General features: G+C 35.0%; 1 protein-coding gene across 3 annotated transcripts in view; it reads left to right on the top strand.

Moving 5' to 3' along the window:
- RBM46 (RNA binding motif protein 46) overlaps nt 1-21,548 on the top strand; it is a 54,806-nt gene that overhangs the window by 9,432 nt on the left and 23,826 nt on the right. For all 3 annotated transcript variants that reach the window (XM_039219138.1, XM_039219139.1, XM_039219140.1), the window contains exons 2-4: nt 9,432-9,593; nt 12,536-13,003; nt 13,518-14,300. In XM_039219138.1, coding sequence (XP_039075069.1) covers nt 9,443-9,593; nt 12,536-13,003; nt 13,518-14,300 — 1,402 coding nt within the window. In that variant the 5' untranslated portion in view covers nt 9,432-9,442. The remainder of the gene's footprint in view (nt 1-9,431; nt 9,594-12,535; nt 13,004-13,517; nt 14,301-21,548) is intronic.

Below are 21,548 nucleotides of genomic sequence, written 5' to 3'. Positions count from 1 at the left end.
TCCTCTTTAAAATTGCACCCTGTCTTCTGTTTTCTGTTGATCCCTTCCATGTGTCCTATCCCTGCCCCCCCAACATTACCTTTTAACATGTATTACTTACTTATTACTTTTATTATTGCTTGTTTTCTTCCATTGGTGAACAGGCTATGCCAGGGAGGAATTTTGCTCTTTTATTTACTCATGTATCCCAGACATAAGGAATAGTACCAGCACACAGTTGGTCCTCAACAAACATTTGTTGAAGAAGTGAATGAGTCTGAGTTTGCAATCCTTGGTCTGCTGTTTGTGTTTTTCTTATGATTTTATTAATTATTAATTTATTACACAATATTTTATCAGAAGTTAACTTTATTTTCATATATTAATTAGAGAGTAAATGCATGTATAGTGCTTATATGCAAAATACTGTTTTAAGCCCTTTATGCTTAATCCTGGCAACAATGCTATGAGGTAGAAACTCGTTTTATCTACTTTTTAGGGACAAGTAAACTGAAGCCAAACTTGCCCAAAGACAGAGTTAGTAAGGGGGAGAACCAGGATTTGCATTTAAGCCATTATTTAGGTACTTGAATTTGTTCTTACTTATGACACCATGCTGCTCTTTTTTTATTTTTAAATTAGCCTTAACTGTGTGTGTTGCAGATCATTTTTCCCTGTTTGTGATTTTCTGTCATGGTTTGTTTTCTTTGCCTTCTAAAATAATAGTTAATATTTATGTAGTAAAAATAATACAGTAATATTTTCCTTTGAGGATTTTTTGTTCATTTTTTAGAAAGACTTTCTTGATTCTAAGACTAAAACATAAGTGTACTCATTTTTTCCCTTAGTTTTGATTTGTAGTCACAACTTAAGATGTTTAGATATCACCTTAACAGCATTGTGGAGATTTTGTTTGAAGGGCACAAGACTAAAACCTGTAACAACAGTTAGGAATCTAGTACTAATTCCATTAAGAAATAATTGAGAACAGACTGTGGGGATGGACAGGAAAAGATTGATTTCAAGATCTATTCAGAGGTAAAATATGCAAGTCTTTGTGACTGATAGCTGTGAGTCAAAGGAAGACTTTGGGTTAACTCAGATTGTGAAACTCTCTGACAGTTTGTAGGAAAGGGGGTATGTTTGTTGTGGTATTATTTATTGGTTGAATGAATGAATTGGTGAGATGTAAAACACGAAGGAACTCAAACAGATTTAGAAGTTAAAATGACATTCAGGAGCGCCTGGGTGGCTCAGTTGGTTAAGCTTCCGACTTCGGCTCAGGTCATGATCACACAGTTTGTGGGTTTGAGCCCTGCATTGGGCTGTGTGCTGACAGATAGCTCAGAGGTTGGGAGCCTGCTTCAGATTCTGTATCTCCCTCTCTCTCTGACCGCCCCTGCTCCCCCCGCATGCTCTCTCTCAGAAATAAATAAAACAAAAAATTTTTTTAAAAAGTTAAAATGACATTCACTTTTGGATATGTTGAATTCAGGATGNGAAATTATTTTATTTTATTAGAGATTTTCCAAAAAGTTTTTTTGACTGATTTTTTTTCCCTCTAAGGTAATAACAGGGTTTTTTTTTTGTTTTTTAAAACATATCATGCTGTAGTTTTCCAAAGAAGGCATAAATAATTGAGTAGTTGTTACAGTTGTGTTTAAAAGAAAAATTATTGATCTGAAAAAATCTGGATTCATGTGCTGGTTTTCAATTTATATGACCTCAGCAAATCACATCATCTTTTGGAGATCTCAGATTATTTAATATCTGAAATGTAGGTAATCTAAAGTAGGGCTTTTTAGGAGCCCAATATTTAGGCAGATAGGTTTGGCGATCTATCCTACCAGTTTCCTAGCACTATAACTGTACTTAGTCTCAATTTAATTTTGAAATGGTTTAGAATAGCATCTATCTCACAGAGTTATTATCAGTACTAAATGAAATAATGTATATAAACTGCCTATCATTGTGCAGGGTATATAAGGTGCTAAAAAAATGAATGCAGAAATAAACATAAAATGGAATTTCACAGGTGAGGAAAGTAAAGGGAAAGTTGTAAAGTTATTCGTCAAAGATTTGACTAAACACTAGAACCCAGGTCTTCTCTCACTCATGTCTATTATTTTCAATTAAATCACAGTGTCCCTCCCTTTCCGTCTCTTTCATTGAATATTTATCAGATATTAGGGAGTGTACGTGGTAGTAGAAATTTGGAAATAAAAGACTAGACCCTTCTTGATATCTGGCAGAGTTTAGGGGAGGAGGAAGTAGAAGGGATCAACAGACCAGTACTCTGAGGTATGTTCTGTGATAGTAGTATAAATAGAGGAATGCCTAGTATAACATTGAGAAGGGAGGTGGGGTGGTTTTTCTGGAAAATATTAGGAGCAGGAAAGGCAAAGTGAGTGAGAAAGGGCTGTGGGAGCAAGCTACACAGAGGCTGGTATGTGAGAACTGGCACATTTGACAAATGGCAGATAGGTAAGTATCGTTGTTGACATATAGTAAGAAATGAAGTTGAGAGGTAGGCTGGGCCAGATTAGGAATGGACCTTTATGGCTTTTTAAAGAGTTTAAATTTTATATTTAAGGAACAGTGGGAAACCCCTGAAAAGGCTTCCTGCTTTTAATACAAGTAGCATATGTTCTTGACAGTCACAGAAAAGTGAGAAGTTAAGGTACTTTGACTCCTCATTCCTACTTACCAATGATAACTACTGTTAAAGTTTCTTGTAAATTTTTCTAAAAGTTTTATATGCCTATAAAACGTGTGAATGTGTACATGAGTAACTTCAAATAAAACATTCAGTTGGTAAACTAGTAAACATTGTTCTCCAGCATACTTTTTCTCATATATTTCTTAGATATTTTCCCATATCAGCACATGCAAATCTATGATATTCTCTAACAATTGCATAATATTCTAATTTTTAAAGATTTTTGTTAAATTATATGTTTTGAGAGAGAAAGAGCATGAGCGTGCGCATACATGCAATCTAGGTTGGGGCAGAGACATAGGGAGAGAGAGAGAATCCAAGCAGGGTCTGCATGTACATGAATAGCCCACTAGTTTTGCAGTTGTGGTGGTAAATTAAACTCTTTGATTCTCACATTTTAAAAATTAAGATTTCACATAAAAATCTACAGATTTCTGGCTTCTCTCTTTAAAATTGGAAAATATGGTATAACTGGCCAAACTGGATTTGATTGTGGAAACAGTTTACTAGAATTGAGTAGTCATTGTCATTTTCAAATGCTACACAGCTTTTCTTAGAGTCTTGTCCTTGGCCTTTCTGCTCATTTAACATTTGTTCCCAGGGCCTTGTAGGCATTTCATTTGGTCATTTAGTGGATAAAAAAACCGTGTTCAAAACTGAACTCTGATCTTACCCCTAAAATCTGTTCTAACTCTGCCTTCCTCATCTTTCTGCTTCTCATTGCTCTGGTGAGTACTTTGGTGTTATCCTTGACTACTGTGTTTATCTCACAATCCATATCCAGTCTGTCACAAAATTCTGTTGGATATATCTTCAAAATATATCTCATATTGGGGACTACTTCTTTTTCCCTTCACCACCCTCTCCGGTCCATGCTACCATCATCTCTCACTTGAGATTTAGTTGTAGTCTTCTCCTTGGTCTCCCTGCTGCTACCTTTCTTGTTTTGTTTGTTAAAGTTTTTATTTTTGAGTAATCCCTACATCCAACATGGGGCTGGAGCTCATGACCCTGAGATCAGAAGTCTCATGCTCTATCAGCTGAGCCAGCTAGGCACTCCACTTCTTTTGACTTCCACTATAATAGCCAAATGCTCCTTTTAAAAGGAAAGATCATATTACTCCTGTGTTCAGGAATCTCCAGTGGCTCCTCATTAATCAGAATAAGCTGAAGTCCTTCGTTACCATACTTACAAGGTCTGTGTCATGTGGCACCTTGTTACCTCTCTGACTTCCATCTCCTACTATTCTTATTCTCTTCCTGGCTTTACCATACCAGCCCCCTTGCTGTAACTTTTGTGTGTCATGCACACTTCTACCTTGTACCTTTGTCCTCATTTTTCCATTTGTGTGGAGTGCTGGATAGATAGGTTTCTTAATTCCTTGCTCAAATGTTACCTCCTTATTGAGGTCAGTACTAGTTATCCTATTTATTTATTTATTTATTTAAAGTTTATTTATTTATTTTGAGAGAGAGCTAGCGAGAGTATGAGTAGGGGAGGGGCAGAGTGAGGGGGGAGAGAGAGAATCCCAAACAGGTTCCACACTGTCAGTGCAGAGCCTGATGTGGGGCTTGAACCCACAAACCATGAGATCATGACTTGAGCTGAAATCAAGAGTGAGTCACTTAACCAGTGATGCCACCCAGGTGCCCCATAGTTATCCTCTTTAAAATTGCACCCTGTCTTCTGTTTTCTGTTGATCCCTTCCATGTGTCCTATCCCTGCCCCCCCAACATTACCTTTTAACATGTATTACTTACTTATTACTTTTATTATTGCTTGTTTTCTTCCATTGGTGAACAGGCTATGCCAGGGAGGAATTTTGCTCTTTTATTTACTCATGTATCCCAGACATAAGGAATAGTACCAGCACACAGTTGGTCCTCAACAAACATTTGTTGAAGAAGTGAATGAGTCTGAGTTTGCAATCCTTGGTCTGCTGTTTGTGTTTTTCTTATGATTTTATTAATTATTAATTTATTACACAATATTTTATCAGAAGTTAACTTTATTTTCATATATTAATTAGAGAGTAAATGCATGTATAGTGCTTATATGCAAAATACTGTTTTAAGCCCTTTATGCTTAATCCTGGCAACAATGCTATGAGGTAGAAACTCGTTTTATCTACTTTTTAGGGACAAGTAAACTGAAGCCAAACTTGCCCAAAGACAGAGTTAGTAAGGGGGAGAACCAGGATTTGCATTTAAGCCATTATTTAGGTACTTGAATTTGTTCTTACTTATGACACCATGCTGCTCTTTTTTTATTTTTAAATTAGCCTTAACTGTGTGTGTTGCAGATCATTTTTCCCTGTTTGTGATTTTCTGTCATGGTTTGTTTTCTTTGCCTTCTAAAATAATAGTTAATATTTATGTAGTAAAAATAATACAGTAATATTTTCCTTTGAGGATTTTTTGTTCATTTTTTAGAAAGACTTTCTTGATTCTAAGACTAAAACATAAGTGTACTCATTTTTTCCCTTAGTTTTGATTTGTAGTCACAACTTAAGATGTTTAGATATCACCTTAACAGCATTGTGGAGATTTTGTTTGAAGGGCACAAGACTAAAACCTGTAACAACAGTTAGGAATCTAGTACTAATTCCATTAAGAAATAATTGAGAACAGACTGTGGGGATGGACAGGAAAAGATTGATTTCAAGATCTATTCAGAGGTAAAATATGCAAGTCTTTGTGACTGATAGCTGTGAGTCAAAGGAAGACTTTGGGTTAACTCAGATTGTGAAACTCTCTGACAGTTTGTAGGAAAGGGGGTATGTTTGTTGTGGTATTATTTATTGGTTGAATGAATGAATTGGTGAGATGTAAAACACGAAGGAACTCAAACAGATTTAGAAGTTAAAATGACATTCAGGAGCGCCTGGGTGGCTCAGTTGGTTAAGCTTCCGACTTCGGCTCAGGTCATGATCACACAGTTTGTGGGTTTGAGCCCTGCATTGGGCTGTGTGCTGACAGATAGCTCAGAGGTTGGGAGCCTGCTTCAGATTCTGTATCTCCCTCTCTCTCTGACCCCCCCCCCCCCCCCCGCATGCTCTCTCTCAGAAATAAATAAAACAAAAAATTTTTTTAAAAAGTTAAAATGACATTCACTTTTGGATATGTTGAATTCAGGATGCCTATTGAATATCTGAATATCTAATGAATATCTGCCTACATTCATTAGACAGTTTGATAAATGAATCTTAGCTTCATAAAGAAAACTGGGCTAGTAAGTTTAAGGAAATTAGGTAGATGCCTGGTAGAAACTATATGGATCCAGGGGCTACTTTCTTGCCTTGTTTTCTTCAGAATTACTCCGTTGAATGCGATATAATAGCTTGAAAAGAACTTTAGACTGTAAAAAGATTGTATGTGTGTGGTGTGTGATTTGAATGTGTTTGTAGCTATATTCACCACTCAGAAAATATTTTACAACTAGGAGGGACTGTAGAAGTCACATGACTAAGGTATATTAATTTATAATTTCTGCATATTCCACTTGCATAAAAGTCAATTTGGATGCTTCTTTGTTTTTTGAAGGACTTTTTAAGGTAATGTTGTGGCAAAAGGTATGTCAAAATCATTTTCTTGGCAGGAGGGGATATTTGAGATCAGGCCAACCTGGGACTGAATTCTGTCTGTGCCGCTTTCTGGCTCTGTGATCTTGGATAATTTATCTTTGTTAGCCTCCAATATTTCATCTGTGGAAATAGTATTTTCTTTTTGCAAGGTTGAGATTCCCTTTTAGTAGTTGTAGAAACTAGAGATAATGTGTAGAAATTCTGTGGTTTTATATTAGGCTAGTAAATAAACTGAACCTCTTCTGAGTCTTATTGTTAGCCTAATTCTATCTGGTGTCATACTTTGTTCTGAAATTGGTTACTGTAAAGATAAATATCTGGATTTTAAGCTATAGTTATTCATAGATGTTTAGTGATTCTAAAGGTTCCAATAAATGCATAAAATTAGTATTTGTGCTAATATTCATAGAAGGTATGAGATAAGCAGTATTATCCTCATTTTATGTATTTTTAAAACTTATTTAATGTTTATTTATTTATTTTGAGACAGAGTGGAAGCAAGTCAGGGAGGGGCAGAGAGAGAGAAGGACAGAGAGAATCCCAAGCAGGCTCCGTGCTGTCAGCACAGAGTCCAACATGGTTTTGATGTCAGAGATCAAGTGTCTGACTTCAGCTCAGGTCATGATCTCATTGTCCGTAGGTTTGAGCCCCGCATCAGGCTCTGTGCTGACAGCTCAGAGCCTGGAGCCTGCTTCAGATTCTGTGTCTCCCTCTCTCTCTGCCCCTCCCCCACTCACTCTAGGTCTCTGTCTCTCAAAATAAAATAAAGACATAAAAAAAATAAATAAAAAAAAAGAGGGGGCGCCTGGGTGGCTTAGTCGTTAAGCGTCCGACTTTCACTTAGGTCATGATCTCGCGGTTCGTGGGTTCGAGCCCCGTGTCGGGCTCTGTGCTGACTGCCAACTCAGAGCCTGGAGCCTGTTTCAGTCTGTGACTCCCTCTCTCTCTGACCCTCCCCTGTTCACGCTGTCTCTCTCTCTCTCCTAGAAATAAATAAAACATTTAAAATTAATTAATTAATTAATTAATTAAAAAAAGAGAATTGGCCCCTTAACTATCTGAGCCACCCAGGTGCCCCATTATTTGCATTTTAAAGATGAGTAACTTAGGATATCAAAGGGCTAAGTAAATTACTCAAAATTTTAGCTGGTAAGCAAAAAAGGATTTGAATCTAAGCAGTCTGACTTCAGAGCTATTGTGCTATACTAAGTACTAGTGAGTATAACTACAGTGACAGTTTCACTTACTTGAGAGCAGTGATTCTTTAGTGATGTCTTTTCCATTCTTACCCTCTATCCGCCATAGAGATGCAAATACTCTTCCCTACCTATGTGTCTGCCATATCACAGCCCCCCACCCAACCTTTGAGAAAATGCACAAAAAGTTTCTGAAAAAAGCAAAAACAAAATCTGTGTGGGTACATGAAAAATTAAGATGTGCTCTTCTCTAGTATTAATAAAAACTAATGTTTATTTGGCCTTAGGTAATTCTAAGAAGACTTTTATATCATTGCCTCATTGAATCCTAACAGCAACCTTGCAATAATTTATATTGGTACTCCCATTAAAAAAAAAACCTTTTTTAATGTTTATGTATTCTTGAGAGACAACATTAATGGGGGAGGGGCAGAGAGAGAGAGAGGGATACACAGAATCCTTTTTAGCAGGCTCCCATCTCTGAGCTGTCAGCATCGAGCTCAACATGGGCTTGAACTCATGAACTGCAAGATCATGACCTGAGCTAAAGCCGATGCTTAACCAACTGAGCCACTCAGGTGCCCCAGTACTACCATTTTATAATAAGCAAAGAAACAATGAGCTGATCAAGTTTGTACAGCCAGAAAATGGCAGAACTAAAATTGAAATTGAGGTGCTGTGAGTAAAAATTTCATACTTTTTGAAATGCTGTGCTACAGTGACTTACTTTCCATTTATAATTACCAAAGTTCTGTTGAAAGCCAAAATGGCTTTCCCTGTGCATTTGCCATACTGTGGGTTTTAATTTTTGTATTTGTTCATAGTAACACCAAGTGAGAGAGAAATAAAATTAAGAAACAGAAAACATTAATCTTTAAGGTCAATGTGAATTCTCTGACAACCTAAGGACATGGTAATTAAGTTTATTAAAAAAAACTAAAAACACATTTTTATGTACAGTGGTCAGCAGAGATTTCAGATTCTTTCTAGCTGCTGTCCACCCACTGATGTAATTCTTAAGCTGCTGCTAGTTGGAAATCACAGTAGGTCCTATTTCTGATCTGAGTACAAGTTATTGTGATACCTATGTTCCTTAGCAGCTTCTTTTAGGAACAGGGAGGGACTCATTTGAAATTCTGTTTACTCCAAGCATCTGTTCAATTTCAGATAACTGTTGGGAGTTCTTAGAGATTGCTGACAACATGAGCTATATTGGCATTAGGCTACATCTATCTGAGAAGTATAAGGCACAGTAAAATCCAGGTGGCCTGTATGATAAAATAATTTAAACCTTGGGCTGTATAGACCAGCAGTGATCATTTATTCACTGATGGCAGTGTATTTATTTTGTTTCTCCTTCTGCTTTCTTCTTTCTTCTCTAACTCCTTTTCACTTAACTTGTGTTTTTTCCTCAGTTTTACTTTTGCCTCCCTTTCTTGTAGCTTAGACCTTCTAAAGTTACTGCTTAATTGATCAGTGACTTTATTTATTTATTTCTTTTATAGTTTATTGTCAAGTTGGTTTCCATTGATCAGTGACTCTATTTTTTATTTTTTTTATTTAAAAAACTTTTTTCGTAGTTTATTTTTGAGACAGAGACAGAGCATGAGCAGGGGAGGGGCAGAGAGAGAGGGAGACACACAATCTGAAACAGGCTCCAGGCTCTGAACTGCCAGCACAGAACCCGATGCAGGGCTCAAACCCATGAACCGCGAGATCATGATGTGGGCTGCAGCTGGATGCTTAACTGACTGAGCCACCCAGGCGCCCCTGATCAGTGACTTTAAATGGAGTTTCTAGCTTCCACTGTGGAGCAGAACTTTGTGGGCAGGACCACAGTGATCACCAGATGTTAGCAGCCACACTGTTTTTGGTTTCTTGCAACCCAGAGCAATCCTTCATAGATCCCTGGTGCTTCATGTCATAAACACTGTTTTTTGAATTTTGTTTTAGGAACTACAACCATGAATGAAGAAAACGTAGATGGAACAAATGGATGCAGTAAAGTCAGAACTGGTACTCAGAATGAAGCAGCATTACTTGCTTTGATGGAAAAGACTGGTTACAACATGGTTCAAGAAAATGGGCAAAGGAAATTTGGTGGTCCTCCCCCAGGTGTGGATGTATTAATGTTCAAAAAAATTGAATCTTTAATATACATTAGATGTATGTATCATAAGTATCCCAAACAGAAATTTTTTTCTTATAACTGCTTTAAGACCTTAGTAATCGTTTTTATAGTTGTGAGGGAAAAGAGGTATTGTATATGTTATGCACATATAATAAATAATATATAATATTATATATATTAGGCCTGTTTGATCTTTATATATTTTTCAACTCTGCTATTGGTTAAGAAACAGCTGAAAAGGAAATTGGGTGTTTTGGGTTTTTTCAAATTTATATTAAATTATAGTTAACATATAGTGTAATATTGGTTTCAGGAGTAGAATTTAATGATTTATCACTTACATGTAACACCAAGTGCTTAACAGAAGTGCCCTCCTTAATACCCATCACCTGTTTAGCCCATCACCCCCTCCCCGCAAATCTCCCTTTCAGCAACCCTCAGTTTGTTCTCTATAGTTAAGAGTCTCTTATGGTCTGCTTCCGTCTCTATTTTTCCCCTTCCCCTTTGTTCATCTGTTTTGTCTCTTAAATTCCACATGTGAGTGAAATCATATGGCATTTGTCTGACTATTTCACTCTAGCTTTATCCACATCATTGCAAATGGCAAGGTTTCATTCTTTTTGATGGCTGGCTGAATAATAGTCCATTAACACACATACATACACACACACACACACACACATACATACACACATGCACCATATCTTCTTTATCCATCTGATGGATAGTTGGGCTCTTTCCATAATTTGGCTATCATTGACAATGCTGCTGTAAACAACTGGGTGCATGTGCCCCTTCAAATCAGTATTTTTGTATCCTTTGGATAAATATCCAGTAGTACAATCGCTAGGTCATAGGGTAGTTCTATTTTTAACTTTTGAGGAACCTCCATACTCTTTCTCCAGAGTGGGTGCATAACTTTACATTACCACCAGTAGTGCAAGAGGGTTCCCCTTTTATCCTCGTCAACATCTGTTATTTCCTGTGTTGTTAATTTTAGCCGTTCTGATAGATGTGAGTTGGTATCTCATTGTAGTTTTGATTTGTATTTCCCTGATGATTAGTGCTGTTGAGTCTCTTTTCATGTGTCTGTTGGCCATCTGGATGTCTTCTTTGGAAAAATATCTGTTCATGTTTCTTAACTGTTTCTTAACTGGATTATGTTTTTTGGGTGTTGAGCTTGATAAGCTCTTTGTAGATTTTGGATATTAATCCTTTACCTGATATGTCATTTGCAAATATCTTCTCCCATTCCATACGTTGCTTTTTGTTGATGGTTTCCTTCACTGTGCTTTTTATCTTGATGAAATCCGAGTCAGTCATATTTGCTTTTGTTACCCTTGCCTCTGGAAACCTGTAAGAAGTTGCTATGGCCAAAGTCAAAGAGATTATTGCCTGTATTCTCCTCTAGGATTCTGATGGTTCCCTGTCTCACATTTAGGTCTTTCATCCATTTTGAATTTTGTTTTGTGTATAGTGTAAAAAAAAAGTGGTCCAGTTCCATTCTTTTGCATGATGCTGTCCAGTTTTTCCAACACCTTTTGTTGAAGAGACTATCTTTTTTCCATTGGATATTCTGATTTGTCAGAAGATTAGTTGACCATATAATTAGTTGACCAAATTGATCCTGATTTGTCGAAGATTAGTTGACCATATAGTTGTGAGTCCGTTTCTGGTTTTTTTATTCTGTTCCATTGATCTACGTGCCTTTTTTTGTGCTAGTACCATATTGTCTTAATGACTACAGCTTTGTAATATAGCTTGAAGTCTGAATTGTGATGCTTCCAGCTTTGTTTTTCAAGATTGCTTTGGCTATTTGGGGTCTTTTGTGGTTCCATACAAATTTTAAGATTGTTTGTTCTAGCTCTGTGAAAAATGCTGGTGGTATTTTGATAGGGATTGTATTAAATGTGTAGATTGCTTTGGGTAGTGGGAACATTTTAACAAAATTTTTCTGCCAATCCATGAGCATGGAATGCTTTCCCATTTCCCGTGTCCTCTTTAATTTCTTTCATAAGTGTTCTATAGTTTTTAGAGCACAGGTCTTATATCTCTTTGCTTAGGTTTATTCCTTAGTATCTTATGGTTTTTGGTGCAGTTGTAAATGGGATCTATACCTTGATTTCTCTTTCTGCTTCTACATTATTGGTGTATAGAAATTCAACAGATTTCTGTATGTTGATTTTATATCCTGTGTCTTTGCTGAATTTGTGTATCAGTTCTAGCAATGTTTTGGTGGAGTCTTTTGGGTTTTCCAGGTTGGGTTTATAAAGAAGCCAGGATTGGGTTACTGGGGAATAGAGTATCCTAGCTACTAAAGGAGAGGTCACTTGGGGAGGATTTTGAAAGAGCAGTGAGTACAAGAGTGGTGTTTATACTAGAGGCAAACCAGATGAAAACAGCCAAATAAATATGATGGTTTTGCCTTCCTACTAGTAGCCAGTGCAGTTTCTTTGCTCAACACCCTCCCTTTAGCTTTCTATCACACCTAAAATAAAATCTTGGCCCCTGGTCAGTGGCACTGACTACCACTTTAATACTGCTTCAGGTACGCATTAGTCATACAGGCCTGTGTGCTCTTTGTTGTTCTAATGTATAAAACACTAGCTTTTTCTTGATGATATATTCTCAAACCTTATTCCCTCATTTCATTCAAGTCTCTGCTTAAACGTCATGTGCTCAGAGAAGATTTACCTGACTGCTAAAAATATCAACTCTTTTCTGGCTTTATTTTCCTTCATAGCCCTTATCAACCATGGTATATGTTCTCTGTTGAATTAAGCCTTATGAAGGAAAGGTCTTCTGTTTTGTTCACTTTTGTATCCTCAACATCTAGAATAGTGCACAGCACATAGAAGGCACTGTTCATTTGTGGAATGAGTGCATCTAAATATCTTACTAGAATTTGTTTATTTTTGTCTTTCAGGTTGGGAAGGTCCACCTCCACCTAGAGGCTGTGAAGTTTTTGTAGGAAAAATACCTCGTGATATGTATGAAGATGAGTTAGTTCCTGTATTTGAAAGAGCTGGGAAGATATATGAATTTCGACTTATGATGGAATTTAGTGGTGAAAATCGAGGTTATGCTTTTGTGATGTATACTACAAAAGAAGAGGCCCAATTAGCCATCAGAATTCTTAATAATTATGAGATTCGACCAGGGAAGTTTATTGGTGTGTGTGTAAGCTTAGATAATTGCAGGCTATTTATTGGAGCTATTCCTAAGGAAAAGAAGAAAGAAGAAATTTTGGATGAAATGAAGAAAGTTACAGAAGGAGTTGTAGATGTCATTGTTTATCCAAGTGCTACTGATAAGACCAAAAATCGTGGTTTTGCATTTGTTGAATATGAATCCCACAGAGCTGCTGCTATGGCTAGGAGAAAACTAATTCCAGGTAAACTTGTCCTTTTAAAGGTTACCTTTTCGTATTAGCTTTATTATAAATATGGAAAAATGATAGTACTTCATAGATCGGTATTTTGAAAATATATAATGCCCTTAAAGAGGTATAGAGATGTTTTGCATTAGGAAGTAAAATAAATGCTTCTAAAATCCAAGAAGTTCCTATCAAATGAGTCATTACCTGTAATAATATACTAATTTACTGAATGTATACCCTTTTATTGTTGTTTGATAAAAATCCAAAGGATAGTACCTAATTCTTCTGATAAAGGTCTATTTTTGAGGTGTATTTGTTCTTTTGTCTCTCAGAAATGAATTCTATCATAAATTCTGGCTGGGTTGCCTTAATAAAATCTTTCATGTGAGTTTTCTTGTGAGAAACTAATGTTTAACCAAATCTACTGATGGATGTTTGAGTTCCTGGTTTTTTGGAGAAAATTTTACTTCATAGTTTTTGACTTTTAGTTGTTTTAACTGTCTTCAGGTTAATTTATTCTTTTTCACAGGTACATTCCAACTGTGGGGCCATACCATTCAGGTAGATTGGGCTGACCCAGAGAAAGAAGTTGACGAAGAAACCATGCAGAGAGTTAAAGTTCTCTATGTAAGAAATTTAATGATCTCAACTACAGAGGAAACAATTAAAGCAGAATTCAACAAATTCAAACCTGGTGCAGTTGAACGAGTAAAGAAACTTAGAGATTATGCTTTTGTTCACTTTTTCAACCGAGAAGATGCAGTAGCTGCTATGTCTGTTATGAATGGAAAATGCATTGATGGAGCAAGTATTGAGGTAACACTGGCAAAACCAGTAAATAAAGAAAACACTTGGAGACAACATCTTAATGGTCAGATTAGCCCTAATTCTGAAAACCTGATTGTGTTTGCTAACAAAGAAGAGAGCCACCCAAAAACTCTAGGCAAGCCACCAACTCTTCCAGCTCGTCTCAATGGTCAGCATAGCCCAAGCCCTCCTGAAATCGAAAGATGCACTTATCCATTTTTTCCTGGAATAAAGCTTACTCCAATTAGTATGTATTCTTTAAAATCCAATCATTTCAATTCTGCAGTAATGCATTTGGATTATTACTGCAACAAAAATAATTGGTCACCACCAGAATATTATTTATATTCAACAACAAGTCAAGATGGGAAAGTACTCTTGGTATATAAAATTGTTATTCCTGCTATTGCAAATGGATCTCAGAGTTACTTTATGCCAGACAAACTCTGTACTACCTTAGAAGATGCAAAGGAACTGGCAGCCCAGTTTACGCTCCTTCATTTGGGTAAGCTTAAAAATACTTTAAATAATAATTGTAGAGTATGAAATTAGGAAATACTTTTATTATAAATTATTTTGAACTCAGCAGTGATATTTAACATAAATTTCACTTCAGTTTTATGAATTCATGGTAAATTTTGTTGAGACTTTTCTCTTGTATAATATTTCTGTATTTAGCTTTTTAAACTTTAATTAGGGGAAATTTTGGTTTTGATTCACCTTATAGCATTCATGATCCTGTTGCATTAACTTATTGTTTTTGTAATAGCTAATCCTCATTTGAAATAATTTCTATATAAGTTATAGGATGTTACTTAAACCAGTTTCTAAGTAGTTTGTCCCTGCATCTTTGGTGAAGTCTGCACAGTAATCATTTTGGGGACTGGGGGTAGGGATGGGTAAAATCAGAGGTATTTCAGATGGGTCATGTGTAGACACAGCCTTATGCTCACCAATCTGGAAATTTGTCATTACTCATGAAAGACAAAAAGCATCACTAAGAGATGTTTATGACCGTTCTCTTCTTTAATTTTATGCTTGTAAAAAAGTTTTTCTTTTTTTTTAATATTTTTTATTTATTTCTAGGAGATAGAGAGAGACAGCGTGAGCAGGGGAGGGTCAGAGAGAGAGGGAGATACAGACTCTGAAATTGGCTCCGGGCTCTGAGCTGGCAGTCAGCACAGAGCCCGACGCGGGGCCCGAACCCATGAACCGCGAGATCATGACCTAAGCAAAAGTCAACCGCTTAACCGACTAAGCCACCCAGGCGCCCCATAAAAAAGTTTTTCTAAAGCCTTTGAGGGATAATTAAAAAGGCTTTGGGCCATATAGTAGCAAAATATTTGGTATTGTGAAGGAAGAGATGTGATATCACTCTGGTGTTTTTCTGCTTCTGTTTTTTATTGTGTTAGCATCTCCCCTACCACTGGTTTTTCTCAGTTTTTTTTTTTTAATGGCAGCTATAGATTTTAGTTGGTTATTATTTTGTGCCTCAAATAATATTTATTAGAAGAATAGTGGTTTCTTGAAAATAACAATAAAAAAGAAAAGTCTCCTACTAAGGATTATAATTATTTCTTGATTATAATTGTCAAATCTTAGCTTAAAATTGATTTGTTATATGGTTGCAGAACCGTAAACTACTAAAGCTTATATATGTTTAAAATTGATATTGTCAAATTTGTAAGGAAAAGGCAGTCTAAAAAGAAAACATTTTCAAGGGGAGAGGGAATTTTATACATTGCTTAGATCGATTTCATTTTTTTTTAAATGTTTTTTATTTATTTCTAGGAGAGAGAGAGAGACAGCGTGAGCAGGGGAGGGTCAGAGAGAGAGGGAGTCACAGACTGAAACAGGCTCCAGGCTCTGAGCTGGCAGCCAGCACAGAGCCTGACACGGGGCTTGAACCCATGAACCGCGAGATCATGACCTAAGCGAAAGTCGGACGCTTAACCGACTAAGCCACCCAGGCTCCCCTTAGATCGATTTCATACAGTGCTTATCCATTATAGCCACTCCAGTGTAAGCGTATTTTTAGGAGATCCTGATCATCAGGATTTTAAGGTTTAAGGTAGGGTTTCTTTGAAAGAAACTCTTCAGTTATGTCCTCAGTTATTAGTTGGAAATAATTTGGAATTTTACTGTCATACAAGTTAATAAATTCTTATGTATGATTTTCATTAATACACAAAATAGAAACCTTCTGTTTTTTCTTTTAATAAACAGAAGTTTAAAGATAAAATTATATGGACAGCAAATAATTCAAATTAGGGCTCTTAGAGAAAAATGGATTAAATTATTTTTTTGGAATGGAATATAGATAATTAGTTGCTGAGCAAGATTTTCCTAGGATGCTTGTGTCTGACCCAATAGGGTATTACTGAAGCATATTTCTGTTCCCACTCATTTCCCTTAACAAATTAACTTCTTTTAAATTTCCGAGATTCTTAAAATATAATTTTAGTTTATGTCAGATTTTCTATTTAGATGTGATTTGCCCATCTTGTTATCCCATAAAGAATCAGATATTATATGGAACCAGAAGGTTTTCATCAGCTTTTAATTCCATTATTAAGATGTTTTTTACTTAGGTTTACTTAGATAATTATGGTCCTAAGACCATAATAAACTTGTATTGACCTTATAGTTCCCAAAGAAAACCCATATTCAGGTATAGTATTCCCAACTTGATGATATTATTTAGGGATAAAATTAGCTTCAGTAAATGAAATACTTATTACAAGGCAGGGTTTGCTTTAGTCATCTATTTCAGATTTTATAAACCTTATCTAAAAGCTACTTATAAAACATCGGACAATTTGTGTTTCATATATTTTCTCAGTTTCTGATTACCATCAGAGAGAAGGCCTAAAACCCAAATATAAGCCAACACTTTTGATTAAGCATGAAGATTTGTTTGGATGCACTATACAAGGCTTGAGGCCTTGTCTATAGGAAGTAACATAAAAATCCTTAGTGCAGTTGACTACAAGTATGAGTGAAGGTTGACTTAGAGGCAACTGTTAGTTAGAGGAGAAGGAGGGATAGAATTTAGGGAAGTGTTAAGACTCAGAAATCAGGGGTCTAGGAATTTTTTATTAGAAAACACATGTCTGACATTTGGAGGTTATTAAAGTAAGACAGGAACTATACATAGCCAGGATGTTACATGTTGCTATATGGGAATAAAGTATATAGATTGAATATTGTTGTGGCAATACTCTGGTTTGTTTCTTACTTCTGTTAATATTGGAGCCTCTGGGCTTTAAAGAGTTGATGCCTTTTTGGGCACAAATTCACATATCTAAAGGTTGCAAGCTTTTATTGGGTGGCTAAGGGTTGAGACCAGTTGTTGTTGGTGTGTTCTTAATGGTGGTAGGGTGGTATGTTATTCATATACTGCTAAATATCTCGTGTTTCAAGCAGTGGATTTTTCTGCGATCTTGAGAGATTGCTGTTGGTTCCTGGAGTCTCTCAAATAGAGTTCATTGAGTATTAAATAATCTTTTGGCTCTATTTTCTTAAATAGTTTGAATCTACTTTTCTAGATAGTGAATTTAACTACTATTTTAAGATGTTTTCTTTGGGTGTAGTAATTTTTCCTTTGTTTTATTTTTTTAGTTTGCTTCAGTTTGCATCAATTTAATGCTATTTTTAGCATTATTCAATTTTACCTTGATGATCTTTGACTATATTATATATGATATAGTTATTTACCTTTTTACTTCAGAGTTCTATAAAAGCATACTTTTAATACCTACATTGTTTTGGTATTATCATGCCCATTTTTGAAGTTTGAAAAATAAAAGAGAAAAAAATAACCTTTATTTAGTTATTTAGTTAAATGATTATCATTGGTGTTAGGAGTAAAATAGAAGTCTTCTTAAAGGGTTAACAGGCATTTAAATGAGTCCTAGATATTAAAGAGTTTACTTCTAGTGACTATTTAATGATCTTACCAGAACCTCAAAAGTTCTTAATGGGTAGTACTTTAAAATCAATTTTTCAAAAATTTTGAATTTTTGGGCCCCATTTAAGATGAGCTCTATTTTAAGCAAAATACCCCTAATAGAATAAAAGCTGAATTCTGGGATTAATGCCAAAATCAAACCCTCAGTGGTTTTGTTGTTGTTGTTGTTAGTTTGTTTGTTTTTACTTCAAAGTTGGAGACTGTCTTCATCTTCATAATGTCAGAGAATGACCTCCCTAAGCTCACTGGAAACTGATCACCCAACCAATGGGATAAATTAATTGCCACTTTATATTTAGGAACCTATTAAAAGTGGGATACTCAGTGGGTTTAATACTTGCAGGCCAAGAGATAGGTTCTACATCTACATATTTGATGTATGGAGAAATCATGGGTCATTCAGTATTACTTACATCTTTTTAAGTAAGCATTTTCTGTTTCATAATTTTGTATCTGTTTAATAATGGATTGCACTATTAGTGTGAATAATTTTGCTTTTCCTAAAACTGTGCCTCTGTTTTGAATATGGGCATTCCAATTTTGTCACTGCTTTCCCTTGGAGGATTCTATGCCACCTAGGCGTGGGATAAGCAGAAATCAAGGAAATAAAGGAAGGCCCTGGAGAATGGAGAATTAGAGTTTTGAAGAAAGAAAGTCCTGGAGAGTATTTACTGGAAGAAGGGAGGTAGCCTCAGTGTGTGTTGGCAATTCATTTTGTTAAATAATTAATAACTAATCAAAGGCAAGACATTTCTTTTCGTGTTTCCATGTTTGTATAATACTGACGCACGTGACAGCTTTTACTTGTATGACTACACAAAACTTTCAAACAGGAGTAAAGAACCTCTGTCACATGCCAGCTTGTGCTATTAATTTTCATTGACTTGTGTACTATTGTTTTGGTTATGACAGATGAAGTTTATTTTATTTTTTAAATGATAAAACTTTATTTCTCACTGAAGAAATAAAATTAAAGAACCAATTTTTCTTATTTGCCTCTCACAAGTGCTAAGTGTACTTTCGTAAGCAATCAGGAGCTAAATATAAATAAAAGCTGGTTTTTGTTCTTAAGGAGTCATGGTCTACTGAAGAAGGCAGAGATACAAACTTTGCATAAGTTGTTTTGAGAATACAGAGGAAGAGCACGCTTCCCACCTAATTTGAGTTGTAGATCTTCAGAAGAGTTTATGGGTAGAGAGGGGCACAATGTGAGCACATACCTGTTGGAAAAATAGCATAGTGGTATGTTTAATGGCAAACAGTTGTAGATAGTGTTTGCTTTGGGTACTTCAGTCAGATTTTAAGGATTAGAAATTGAAAAGATAAGGACATTAAAATTTCATCAGTCTTGCTTTTTAAAACTTTGCAAGTTTTGTTTTGTTTTGTTTTTTTGTACATCTATGATGGCTTTTGTTGCTTTTCTTCTGAACAAGTAATTTTTTCTGGATGAATCCATCATAATTTGTGTGGACTATTTTATGTGTTATTTTGTGGTCATCTTTTTAATATCTCCTGTGTTATCTATTTTCAGTGTTCATTTTATTGCTGACTTGCATATTGTTTCTCATATTTGACTTTGTGATGACATACATCATTAGAATGTTTAATTTTTTCATGGTTGTGGAGTGGTAAAATATATATCCTCAGCATGATAACCATTATGTTTGCTATCCCTTCAGTATCATTAAAATTAGGTTTTGATTTATGTTACCACTTGTAACTTAGTAGAAAGTTACAAAATAAAAGACACAACAGGATGAAAGTGAAACTTCTGAATTTTAGTCTGAAAAATAATTGGTGCTTTTTTTCTTATGAGCTATTGTTATTTCCAGATTGATGGGCAGAAAGCAAAAATAAAATTTTAAATTAAAAAATTTGCTAATAAATTGCTTTGAAACAAAAAGAAACCATTCTCCAATGTTTCTTTAATTTAGGAAATAGTTTTGGGAGACACTAAATACAGTATAATGGTTGTATCATATCATGATGAAATTTATAAGAAATAATTAAAAGAAAACTAATACTTTTATAAGTTATTTTTTCTAGTTTTAATTACAGACCTCTCTTTGACAGTACTATTTCAAATCGATACTTTAAAGAACAAAAATAAGTTGCTGAATTTGCTTTAAAATTCACCCAGTTAAATAAGAAGTAGGATTAGCATCAACATTTATACATTAATTTATTTTCATATGACCAAATGGTGCGATGAAAATTCCATTAACTCAACTATGTGTCTTTGACCCTTTGAGTAGGCCTAGTGCTCTTTAAAATGTATTTCTGTTCCTCTTGAAACTTTATTTTCCTGAAATATCAATCTGGTATTATTTGTAATTCTTATGTTACTAACACTTTTGTATTAATGAACCATAATTCTCATGGAGTTAGTACTGTGAAAGAAGCAGCTTGTTTAACAGAGTATTAAGGAAAAGCACAAGAGCCTGTATGTAGCCTGAGCCACCAACAAACGGTGACCTTAGGTGACAAATAAAACCATTTATTCTTTGTGGACCACAGTGCCTTCACTTCTAAAATATCAGGGTTTTACTTGGTGAGATTTAAGGATTCCTTTATCGCCCCCAATTCATGGTTTTGTTTTAAAATATAGTTAAAAACCTTATGAAGGACTAAAAATAGTAATAGATTTTTTTTTCATGTATACCAAAATACATATTTGGATTCAAATAGTTTTAAAATCAAAAACAGCTTTTGTAAGAATTAACTATCTTTTAATATCCCTTCCTATATATAATTGAAAGCTTTTATCTGTCTACTTCCCAACAGAACATCTGGTTAAAAAAAAAGAGAGTCAGTGGCCTGTTTTATTTGCATGATGGCAAGTAATTGCTTTATGGCTGTTTCCTTCTCTGAATTTGATTGTTAAATATAATCAAAACCAAGATTTTATAAAACAATGTCATTACTTAAAAGTTTGGAAATTCATTTTCTTTTATAACAGAATCTAGGAAAACAATGCGTATTAAAATAGACCATGTGACCAGTATTTGTTTCAATTGTCCCATGTTATTAACTGGCTAATGGAATCTGTGATTTCATTTACTCTATACATTTATTTAATCATATTTGATCTTTTATTCTATAATTTCTTGGTATCTGTGGTTAATACATTCCTAAAATACTTGTTCTACTACACATTTTAACAGTAGCTACTGCTTTCTTTTGAAAGTTAACATCTGGTTTTGTCATTTAATATTTAAAAAATAATGGTTTGTAAATTTTCCCCTCTTGTATCAAATGTCACAATAAATTTTGCATATATATACTTCATTCTTAGATGTCAGCAGCAGTTTATACTTTTGTCACATTATATCACCTAAATATATTTTTTAGTGTGGCTTTAGAAAGGAAATTTAAACATTATATTGATTTTTCTCTCCTTTATGGGCTACTTTTTTTTGTAGAAGTGGGTGGTTAGTATCAGTAAAATCTGGATGAGAAGCTGTACTTAGACTTCTGCCTATCATGCCTTTATTTATGTTTCCTATTTAAAATTTAGTAGACAATAATTGCTTATGCTATAGCAGTATAATTTAGTGAGTGGACTAGTGAATGGAGAGAGAGAATGTTTTGGAAAATGGTTTTACTGTGATGAATTTATTCAAGTGATCATCTGGGCTTTTAACTACTTTAAAATTATTCAGTATCAGTTGCTTTCAGGCTTTTTGGTTAGATTAAAAATATCTAATTTTATTAGTTAATTTCAGATTTATCAACTATTCTAGAGCAATTTATCCTCTGTTCTAGAGTAATACATCCTCTGTG

This window comes from Hyaena hyaena, unplaced genomic scaffold (assembly GCF_003009895.1).
Source record: "Hyaena hyaena isolate Hyena2069 unplaced genomic scaffold, ASM300989v1 scaffold_795, whole genome shotgun sequence".
Taxonomy (NCBI): Eukaryota; Metazoa; Chordata; class Mammalia; order Carnivora; family Hyaenidae; genus Hyaena; species Hyaena hyaena.
Note: the sequence above shows the minus strand (reverse complement) of the source record. Positions and strands in the feature narration are given on the sequence as shown.